The following is an 11,486-nucleotide window of genomic DNA, read 5'->3' on the forward strand; positions in this document are numbered from 1 at the left end:
ACAAGAATCATACTAATTATTGGATGGCCCACCAGAGGTCACATTCTTCTATGCGACACATTTAATATTTCTGTATCCAATAAGTTTCTCTAGTTGCATTGTAGTTTAGCAGCAACTTGTGGAGGAGGGACGCTCAGGCTTGTACACCTCTGTTCTAAACTTTTTTCTTAGTAGCAGATCAAAATTTACTACTTCTTTTAATTGGTACATCTCCCAAATAGATGCTCAAGAAACTGAGTCCATTTACTGGAAGAAGTAATATATTGTAAGACATTACTTTTTAATACAATTATCAAATGTAGATTAATCTGAACTCGCATACAAACAAATCAAGCTTTCTCCATGAATTTAAACAGGTTGCTCTAGTGTTGTTGGGCAGTTTCTTCCATCTACTAAATTACAAAAACAGATTAAATCTACAAAAGATTTAAATAAGTGTAAACATTTAACTAAATGCTACAGAGAAAAAGTTCTAACAAAACTTATGTTCATGGGTTACTGCTAAGAGGAAGAAGCTTTTCTTCAAAAAAAAATAGCTATGCAAGATAATATTGCAGATACCTAGGAGTAAGTGTCAGATTCCTAGATGAAGTTCATTTTCTAATATTTCATTTATAAAAGTTTATGTCTGAAGAATTCATCTGGTGTAGCTGAGTACAGATAGTCCTCAATTTAACCACTTTTCATTTAAAACAGTTCAAAATTATCAGAAAAAGTGACTTGTGATCTGTACCGTTGCACCACTCTGTGATGGTCACATAACTGCTATGTAAGTGCTTAGCAACTGGCTCACATTTATAACCAGGTGCAACATCCTACAATCACGTTGCAATATGTGACCTTAGTTGTAAAATTCCAGCAAAAAAAGGGCCCATGAGGGAACTGGAGCACGTGATTTGCTTCATAACCATGAAAATTTTCGTGAAATTGGGTCTGACTAGATTTATGACCACAATAACCTATAAGGGAAATTCCAGCCCCAACTGTGGTCATAAATTGAGGACTACCTGTTGTTGAGTCAAGCTATTCTTCATCTTGTACTTGAAGGCGCAAAGCTGCTGCTTCAGGCATACAATTTCAAGTGTTTCTCAAATTTAGTGTACATTAAGCAGTATGATTTCACTCTGATCTTACAGGTTTCCTGAGAAAAGCATGTAGGTGTTAAGTCTTTATTAATGTGCTGCATAAATCTCAACTGTGCCTGCGAATCAGGTTAAATTTGCCACTAGGATCAGGAATGTACCATTTTTCCCAAACATCTGCAAAAGATGCTGTTCGCCCCCAGGGCTTGAAATGTCCATTCCAGTGGAGTAATTTGGCAGCTTTCACAAACTGTGGCGAATATCTCTTGCCAGCATTTGAACCTTTAAATGGAATAAGAAAAAGAAATATAACAAGAAATCATGAGGCAGAAGTTGTTTCTGAGGTTTTCAACCACAGATGGAACTAACCATTTGATAGATTCACACATTGAAATTTTCATCAGAAATACTTTGTTGCTTTCTCACTGCTCACTACCCTCAAAACTAGACATAAAGCCTTATTTTAGAGTCCTAAAGCTGAAATTCTTGGACTAATTAATAAGTGCATATTGAAATACCACAGAAGTTTCAAGTACACTGTATTTAAAAAAGGTCAAATTTTCTTAATTAGACAATGTAAATGTTACTCTCCCAGAGAAAAACCAATCATTTTATTGCAGGGGATGAAAAACATCCTACTGGTGAATTTCAACTCATATAGTGGAGGTTTCGCCTGTTCCCTCCAGGTCCACACAAACCATAAAAAAACAAACAAAAAAAAACTTCATTTCACAGATTTTGAGCATGCATGAGAAACAGCAAGGGAAAGAATACATGTTCCCATTTCATCCAAAACCTCTAAAATTAGTACTGGATGGAGGGGGAAATGGATTATAATCTCAACCCATTTGATTAGTCAAAATTAGTTCCAATTTGATAAAGGCACAAAATTAATGTGAAATTGTTTTTTTTCTCGCTACTTACCAAGATGGCGAACATTCCACATAGGGTCAATTTTTGAATGTCTTTTGTAAAATACAATGAGCAGAGGAGGTGTAGTGATACTTCCAGCAAGAGTCCTGCTATATATCTCTTCTCTAGTCAGTGATTAAGAAAATGCACATTACCAGCTAAACCAGAAGCATTATTATTAACAAGAAAAACCATTTTCATAGATGCATAATTTGAGTGGATTGCAATTTTGTTTTTAATGTATTTACATATTTTTGCATTTTTTTTTAAATTTTCACTGGCAAACCCTTACTATTCACACTGAATAATTCACATTGTACCTTGGAGTAACATTGGACTGGACTCTCTCCTATAAGATAAACCTGAAGGCAGCAAGGGGCAAAAATCAATACTAGGAACAATATACTCCAGAAATTATGTGGAACTAAATGGTTGCCACCCTCAAGTCATCAGCCTTAGGGTTGGTCTATCCCATAGCAGAATACTGTGGATTAATAGCTGCCATACTAGTAAGTTAGACGCCAGATATAATGACACCATGAGAATTATAAGTGGATGTATTAAAACACTCCGATTTGCTGGTTTCCTGTTCTGAGCCATATAGCACCGCCAGCTTTATGAAGGCAAGATGCACTAGTAAGAGAATAAAGAAAAATTATGAACAATTCATTCCTACTGGTGCCGACCTTCCTCATTTATTAGCTAGAAGATTCAAATCCAAGAAACACCCATTGGCACTTGCACAACACCGGCCAAACAATTTTAACATCAATTTCCAATGGAAAGTCAAATGGGTTGCTGAATGCCCAGACATAAGAACACATAAATGACTCCACAAGAAAGGTGCCAGGCTTTGAACTACCACGTCAACAATGGACAATCCTGAATAGGATTCACACCTCCCAGGACGTCTGCCAGGACTTTGTATAAATGGGACACAGTCTCCTACTCTCAGTGGGACTTAGGAGTCCCACGTCAAACCATAAGATTACATTGTGACCGGCTGTAAGCTAAGGGCATATATGGTGATTTTTGATTTTTTTTAATATAAACAATGCTGCACTTCAATGTTTAGATGACCTAGGCATTGGTATTTAAACACAGATCTTTTCAACATTTATATTTTATTGTGTTTTACTAATCTAGGTGAAATGTTAATATATATTGCTAGTCCATGTATGATATGCCATATAATAAATAACCACATTCTAGACAATGAGCTAGAAAAACACAATAAAGAAAGTGAGTGTTAGCAGAACACAAGATAATTGGCTTCAAATAAGAGATCCCTGTAGGGATAAATTTCCCATACAATAATGATTTTAGCACTGTCTAGATTTGTTTTCCTAAGGAATAATGCCCTTCTAAATATTTTGGACTGCTGCTTGCAAAATTTTCGGATGCCTGATAGACAACAGATTCAGGAAGATTGATAGGGAAGACAGACAATTCTTCAGGGTATCTTGATCTCTCCGCTTCCCATCCTCACATATAATTGGTCCCATTCTTCAAATATCAAATAAAAAAAAAGCTCTGAACATACTCACACAACATTAAGTGTCATCCATTTCTCTAGTTGCTTAGTAACATTTTGTATTTTCCATTCTGTTAGATTTGCAACAAACACACCAGGATTGAAAGAGCAGGTGTTTGCTTTGATGGACAGCTTTCGAACCAGTTCTTTTTTATAATCAAGATATCCCATGTAATTATACTGAAAATATATAGAAACTGGGCTTCAGATACAGTTTTATTCCTAACTTCCACTCCAAAGATTTCTTCAATTACATATGCTTCCTCTCTGTACAGAAAACCAGAAAGTTGAACAGAGTCGTCTCCAGTCCTGTTAGATTATTTTAAATATATAGATAAACTGGCAGGCATTACCAAGTAAGTCTACATGGAACATCACACAAATGAACTTTTTATACAATAGGATTTCCTTTTTACCTCTCCCCTTTTTTTTAAATTTCACTGAGTCAGACTTTATTTTGATGATTATATGTATTTTCCATGGTCTTTTCTTAGGTATGGAAGTGACCTGCCATTGCCTTTTTTCCCCAAACTGAAATGTTTAACCTATGTAGACCTTAAATTTGTTGAAGTCTCATCTAAACATACTATTCAGGTCTAACCTGCTTAATATTGTTAAGCCTGAAAGATTTCAAAGCAGATAAGCAGGAGGCTGAGTATAGGGAAAATTCTGTTCTGGCTATAGTTTCTACTCTGTCTCTCTCTCTCTGCCCTCTAAAAAAATAAAATATTCCTACCCAATGTATACAACATGATATACAATTAGTCCTTGTTTAGCAAGTTGCAGTTACGATAGTGATGAAAAAGTAACTTTACAACCAATCCTCACATTTATGACCTTCACAGATCTGTAAAGGTGAAATAAGGTAAACACCAGTGTGGTTTCACTTAGCAACTGCTTTTCTTAACTACCAAGTTGCTAGTCCTACTTGTCACTAAAAAGGACTACCTGTAGTGCTTAAGTGCTTCAGGCTAGAAACTGGGGAACACTGAGTTCTAGTCCTGTCTTAGAAATGAAGCCAGCTGAATTACTTTGGGCGAGGAATCTATCCCTAGGAAGTGGGCAATGGTAAACCAAAAACATTGCCAAATAAACTGCAGAGGCTAGTCCAGATAGTCACCAGGAGTCAACACTGACTGGAAGACACAAAAAGAGTAATTTACATGTAATTGAAAAAAAGGTCTGTTTCCTTCTGTCTCCTTTTCAGTCCATGGAAAGCAAGGTATTTGCTAATCAATAAAAAAGGTGAAACTGTTTTTGATTACCTCAAAACAGTAATGGTTCTCCTTGAAAGATGGAGAACAAAAGCACATTTCATAGTATCCTAAAGAGAATTAAAGACTGCCTACAAAAATAAGGATGTAGCTGCAAAAAACTTCAAACTAACGAAGTTTAAAAATCCATCCAATCATGAAGCATACCAGCAAGAAGTTATACTACTTCTATCTTTAAAACTTGAAAAAAAATCTTTCCTAAAACTGGGTACTAAAACTTTTGTAAAAGTTTCAAGTCAAAAATGGAACCAGGCAATTACAAACGTCTTCTAACATCTAGTCTTTCATTCTCATTTATTCAAATTTCTATAAGTCAACCAAATGACTGGGCAGCAAACAATAATAAAACAGTTAAAAACAATTACAATATAATACAAATTAAATATATCTGGCAACCGAGAAAAAGATTTCAAGCTGCTTTCACCTGATTTCCTGCTCCACGGACAGAAAACTTATTTGAAGTAGAGTCACAATCATCTGAGAATGCAGCCGCGTGGCCTGGTTGCAATGGAGTGTTGTAAAGTTCAAGGATATCATCTGAAAATGCATCACAGACAATGAGAAACTGCTATTGCAAGCAAATGAAAACCCACAATTTGTCATTTTAACATAAATATCTCAACAGTCCTTTCCAATATTTAGAACATACGGTACATACTAACAGTGAATGTTATTCCAATAAATGCTATGCAAAGTTTAAAACTTGTATCTGTCTATCCAAAGAACTTTCTTACTTGAACAAAAGCTTATATGTCACAAAGTAAATATGTTTTAAAACTGAAGTGTATTTCTCAGGCAGTTTTGTAATACAATATGGTTATATGTAAAAAAAAAACACCATGTAACTTAATATGACAACCAGGGACGATGGTTGTGATGATGTACACTGCTCAGAATCACTTGTTGAAATTGTTGAGTATGGAAACCAAATAGATACTATTATATTTAGATGGAGGCATGCATCCAATAATCATGCATCCAACAATTTCAAAGTATTTTATTTTCAATTCATATTTGCACATGATAGAAATGAGCTCATTAGGCTAATATGAACTGCTATTTCAGCTAGAAATAAATTATTATCTTAATAAAAATTTATGTTCAGATATATATATGCCTCACCCATGGGTTGCCCATTTTAATCAAATAATTCTAGACAGCTAACAAGCATAAAAACATAACATCCAGATAAAAACAACAGAAAAAAGATTAAAAGATGCCAGATTAAAAGTCTCAATCAAGGCAAATGTACAATAACTTTGGTAGCACCCTCTCTACTTTTTCTAGTGTGCAGCTCCCTCCCCACTATTTTTCACTTAAATGTATTGGTAAAATTGGTTTTACATAGTCTCCAGAAGGTAAAAATTAAGGGTAGCTACAGTTTTATTTCTAAATGGCCTCATCTGCCTGAAAAAACAAATACACAAGTAGCCTGGAGATTGATCATGAGTATGCTATGGTCTCACGATGATAGCAGATAACCTCAATTGGCACGCTGGTGAAATATGATGGTTTCTGCTACCTTAGTAGATATTTTATGACTACCTAAAAGCACACAGCATATTCTACAAAAGAACAAATATGACCACTGGCACAAACAATTGGACGGTCTGGAAACAGAAATTATTATAAAGTAGGTTTTTGGTTTATAAGACATGATTAATTAGTCTAAACCAGAAGAACACTACATTTTTTTCAAGAGCTACCCTTGGTCTTTCAGTAGTGTGCCAGAGAAATACACTACAAAAAGTAGTAGGAGGGATCAGGATGAAAATTGCTATGATTTCTGGGAACTGAAAGGCAACTTATATGTCCTTAAGCATATTTATAAAGCAAAGTCCCACACCTTGTACAATCACATCATCATCCAAATAAATGGCCTTTTCTGCATTTGGGACCCAATTAGGTAGATAGAATCTTGCAAAGGTCAGCTAGAAAGAAACAAAAGGTGATAAAAACAATTATGATATGTCAAACATTAGATACCTGTAACCAAATCTCTTTGATACACCTTCATATATAGCAAGATTAAGTAGAAGTATTTGGGGCAACTTTAGTGAATAAGATGAAACTTATAAATTATTCCTTAGTAAATTACCAAAACTATCTAACTAAATCAGATACGCAAAAAAGAATTAAAGATTATATCAGTAATTATAGTAAAAGACAACTTCCTAAAAAGTGTAATAACTAAGTAAATATTCAAACATAAATTATCAGTAATGTTGAAAATGTTATATTTACAGTAAAATAAATCAGTAGTTCTTACCGGTTTTATGGAATTTGGCATCTTTGAGTCTATCTGCACTTTTCCAGCCAGCATACCAGGATCAAAATTCAAAATTTGGTATTGAACATTTTTTAAACTGGTTTTACTAAGCCATGACCTACAGAATTAAGAAATAGAAATATCAAATATTACTGAAATAGCTGGAGTGATATCCTACAAAATAATTCTTTGAATTTTCTCATCATGGTGAATCTTGTAACAATCAAGAATAGGACAGAGTATGACAATCTGAAATTCAGTATTACATAACAGAGACCCAATTTGATGTAATGGTTAAGGTATCATGCCAAAAACGGGTAGACTGTGCATTTTAGTCCCACCTTAGGCACAAAGTCAGCTTGGTGGTTTTGGGTCAATCACACTCAGTCCTACGAAAACGGAAAGGCCAAATCACTTCTGACAATATTACCAAGATAATTGCTTGAATCAAACTGACAGGAAGGAAGGAAGGAAGGAAGGAAGGAAACAGGTTAGGGCTGCACAAACTACAAAATGACCCGGAAGAAGTAACAAGTAGCACCTCTTAGTACTCACTAAAGCAGCTACTTTTCTTTTCAAGAATCAGGAAGCTAAAAAAAGATGTGGTTGCTTTAAAGGTCACCTCGGTCAAATAATTAAAGGTCAAGAATAAATAATTGTTTCTTAATCACTAAATATAAGAATAACTATCTTTTTCGAATGCATGATTGCATCTAAAAATCATCCTCTACTAAATAAGTGGGCAATAAAATTTCACAAATAGTTTTTACCTCAGACGGTCCACAGTGTCATTCAAAGTGACAATATGGAATGCAACATTGGATTTGGTGTTTTGCTGAATACTGTTCACAGCTGCAATTACACCACCAAGCCTTTCTTCAGATGCCGTAAGGACCACAGGAATTTCCTTGTCATTTTCTTTCACTACCAATCTTTGAGGAGCTTCAGGTATAAAATCTATTGGCTGAAATCTTAGTGGATTTGAATCTACAGATAATTATTTACAGCATTACATTTTTGACTTAGCATGTTGGGTAACTTCAGATTTTGTCTTATGTAAACCAAGGTTAATGGCACAATATGCAAATTCAGTTATGGTTTATTGAATAAACCATGGCTAAAAAAACCACGGTTAAACAAACCCTAGCTACTGTGATGTTTAAACCAATGTTTATCTCTTAATGATCACCTTTTATAAGGCAACAATTACTTTGAAGTTATTTCCAAACAATAAAATTTACAGATTGAAATCATGCCCAATAAAATCTATATTTTAAGTTATATTAAAAAAACTAATACAAAAGATGCAACTCTGACTGTATTTCAGCTCAGGTACCATGAAAATAGCCATCCTACACAGTGACTGTTTCATTTTTAACAACCTCTAGTGAGAAATGCTAAATAATAGTAAAAGTGGGCAATTACAAGGAATTGCAAATGGATGACAATAATCGTTAAAGGTATGGAATCAAAATTAAACAGTGCCACCATGCAATATGTTTTTTACAGAAAAAAAATCTTTCTTATAAAACATATACAAGGGTATTTATTTCCTATCAAATAAACATTTTTACTGAATCAGACATTAAAATAGAGAAATGGAGGAATACCTGATAATTCTTTTTTTAAGATATCACTGAGACCTAGGAAGTTGTGATGCAGCACTAACAGAAATATAACAACAACAAATATGAGGATGGTTATGTTTACTGCAAAGAAAAAAAGAAAGTGGTTGTTAGAATAACAGCATCTGAGTATTTTAACTTTTAAAAAATCATTATTTAGAGGAAAAATTACCTTTTCTTAATGACATTTTCTTTGTGGATGAAAAATCTCTTCACAGGTCTACAAAAAAGGAACATAACTAAGAAAGTCTCCACAAACATGCAAAGAGATCCAATAAGAGATAAAATATAATATTCACAGGTTAAGTTGTAATACTGTGCATAATGAGGAACAACATTTGGAGGAAATGTCAGATTTCTAACATTTGCCTAGAAAAAGACATTTTGAAATGTAATTTTCCATTGATCAGAGATATTTTTTATGAAAAACAGTTATTTATTATATTTACTAACTCAAGAATCAAACAAGGATAGGGTTCCTCCTAAATTCAGAAAGCAAATAAAAGACTGAACTAGAAAACAGAGCTCAAATTTACTATTTTAGGCCTACATTCTCAATGTAATTAAATTATCTGCTTCCAGTCTGAAGGCAAGTACAAAGCAATTTTGTCTACCCTGCAGCCAAGTTAGAGAGGGCTGACTTCATAGTTTGGTAATCCTAAATTACCTATTTTATTTCTTAGAATATTCTCACCACAAAGCATTTTGCACTAATTATGAGAAACATCTTCATTGTTGCTATTGCATTGGGTTTTATAAGCACATGCTACAAGCTGTAGTTTGCACATGTGAACTGTTTACATTCCAGTGAATTACACTCCCAAAAACCTTTACCATTCAATAAATGAGGAATTTGATGCTAATAAATATATTAATAAAGATTCCTGTTACATAACTTCTCAATTATCGTAATTAATCTGTAATCATATCCTGTACAATAAAAGCTATATTTAAATGAGATAATAGCATTTTGTTAGATCAAAAATTATGGGGCTTTAAGGTGAACAGATGCTTTACAGGATGCTTTACAAGAAGTCAATGTTATCAAAACTAATATTAAGAATTCAGGGAACTAAAATTGTATTCTATGTAAAAGAAATGGGAATATTTAGCACTAAGATAAGATAAGGGGTACATTAGTTTCTGAAAGAATGCCATTAGATCATAAAAAGTGCCTACTGGATCACACCAAGATCTATCATGATCCTCTTACATCACTTTTTTTCTAATCTAAAGAATCCCAAATGTTCTACCGCTGTTGTTTAATCATTGAATCACTTTTCTGTGTTTTTTCAGACCTAGGATCTTTATAGTGTGATTATCACAAGTGTACAAAATATTCAGGTGCAGACATACTGCCAATTTATGACAGAGTAATACAACGTTAGCTGTTCTTATTTTTTACCCCTTTCCTGCTGAATCTTAAAATGGAATTTACCGGGTATTTTTTTAATAGCTACTGCACATGGAAACAGCATCTGCTACAATCCTAAAATCTTTTTTTCTTGATTATAGATAGTTCAGATCTCTTCAATGTAGTGTATGTATGAAGTTGGAGGAAAGTATAGTGAATATATCTCACTTTATTTTAGCTGAAATTCAGCATGTATTTTCTCTATAAAATCCTTTTGGAGCTCACCATTTTTTATTTTTAACACCCTGAAAAGTTTGACATCATCTGCATCACAGGAATAGCTAATATACATACCGGTATTTAGTCAGGGGTTTGACAGCATCTGTAGGAGATGCTTCAATTTGGATACCTGTACTGACTTGGGGGAGGTAGCAGTAGCTTAAATGCCCTCTTCAAACTTCTATATGGTTTATTCCCACAGTGCCTTTCAAATTATCAATATCTGTCAATATTATAAGTTCACATTTTAAGATAATTCATTGTCATATAAAATTTGCTCAAGACTAGAATCACCATTCAACCATTATTAACTGTTAAGAAAAAACTGGACAGCCATTTGTCCGAAATGGTATGGCAGGCATGTCCAAAGTCCGGCCCGCGGGCCATTTGCGGCCCACGGCCCGGTTTAATCCGGCCCTCGAACAGCCCTCCCTGCGCTATGTAAATGCGGCCCTCCCACGGCCCTCCAGAAGTCCCATGAGAGAGAGAGAGAGAGAGAGAGAGACAGAGAGACAGAGGCACTTGCACTTGCACTTCTGTCTCTCTCTCTCTCTCATGGGACTTGCCCCCTCGCAGGGCTCCTCATTGGCCCTGCGCCCGGGTGTCCCGCCCCCTGGGAGAAGGGCGGCCAGGAAGTCCCTTTCCCAGGCTGGCCCCGTCCCAGGCACACGTGGCTGGGGAGCCATGCGGGGAAGCCCCGGGATCCCCGCTGGGAGCAACCCCCCGGAGCCTTTGCTGAGTGGGCCAGCCCTCCCGTAAGCCGCAGCCCCGAGAGAGCAGCCCCTGCGATGTCCAGCTGGCGCAACCGTTGGCCAAGCAACAGCAGAGCCGGAGATGGAAGGTCAGTGGCAGGGGGGGAGGGAGGGAGCTGAGTCCGCAGAGCACCGCCGCGAAGTGGCTGCGGGGCAGGTGATTCGCCCCCCCAGCTTACTTGTTCCAGTCTCGGCTGGGGCATCGCTTCCTGGGCCGCTCCCTGGGCAGCCGAACCAGCCACATGTCTCCCCGTGCTGGGCAGCAGTCATGGCTGGTGCGGCGGCCAGCGGGAGCATCGCTCCCCGGGAAGCCGAACCGGCCACATGTCTCCCCAGCCCGGGCCGGACGGCAGTCAGGCATGAAGCTCGCCTGGCTACCGCAGGGCTCTCCGCCGCCCGGCCCCA

The 11,486-nt window shown here is 36.3% G+C and overlaps 1 protein-coding gene across 1 annotated transcript in view; it reads right to left on the reverse strand.

Moving 5' to 3' along the window:
* Positions 1-244: 244 nt before the first annotated feature.
* The window catches only part of GLT8D1 (glycosyltransferase 8 domain containing 1), a 13,040-nt gene continuing 1,798 nt past the window's right edge, over positions 245-11,486 (reverse strand). Inside the window, exons 2-10 of the mRNA XM_015815858.1 lie at positions 8,869-8,916; positions 8,682-8,780; positions 7,842-8,058; positions 7,072-7,189; positions 6,649-6,733; positions 5,227-5,339; positions 3,542-3,708; positions 2,007-2,119; positions 245-1,364 (exon numbers count right to left, since the gene is read on the reverse strand). Coding sequence (XP_015671344.1) covers positions 1,192-1,364; positions 2,007-2,119; positions 3,542-3,708; positions 5,227-5,339; positions 6,649-6,733; positions 7,072-7,189; positions 7,842-8,058; positions 8,682-8,780; positions 8,869-8,884 — 1,101 coding nt within the window. The 5' untranslated portion in view covers positions 8,885-8,916 and the 3' untranslated portion in view covers positions 245-1,191. The remainder of the gene's footprint in view (positions 1,365-2,006; positions 2,120-3,541; positions 3,709-5,226; positions 5,340-6,648; positions 6,734-7,071; positions 7,190-7,841; positions 8,059-8,681; positions 8,781-8,868; positions 8,917-11,486) is intronic.

This window comes from Protobothrops mucrosquamatus, unplaced genomic scaffold, assembly GCF_001527695.2.
Source record: "Protobothrops mucrosquamatus isolate PMUCROS unplaced genomic scaffold, P.Mucros_1.0 scaffold380, whole genome shotgun sequence".
NCBI lineage: Eukaryota > Metazoa > Chordata > Lepidosauria > Squamata > Viperidae > Protobothrops > Protobothrops mucrosquamatus.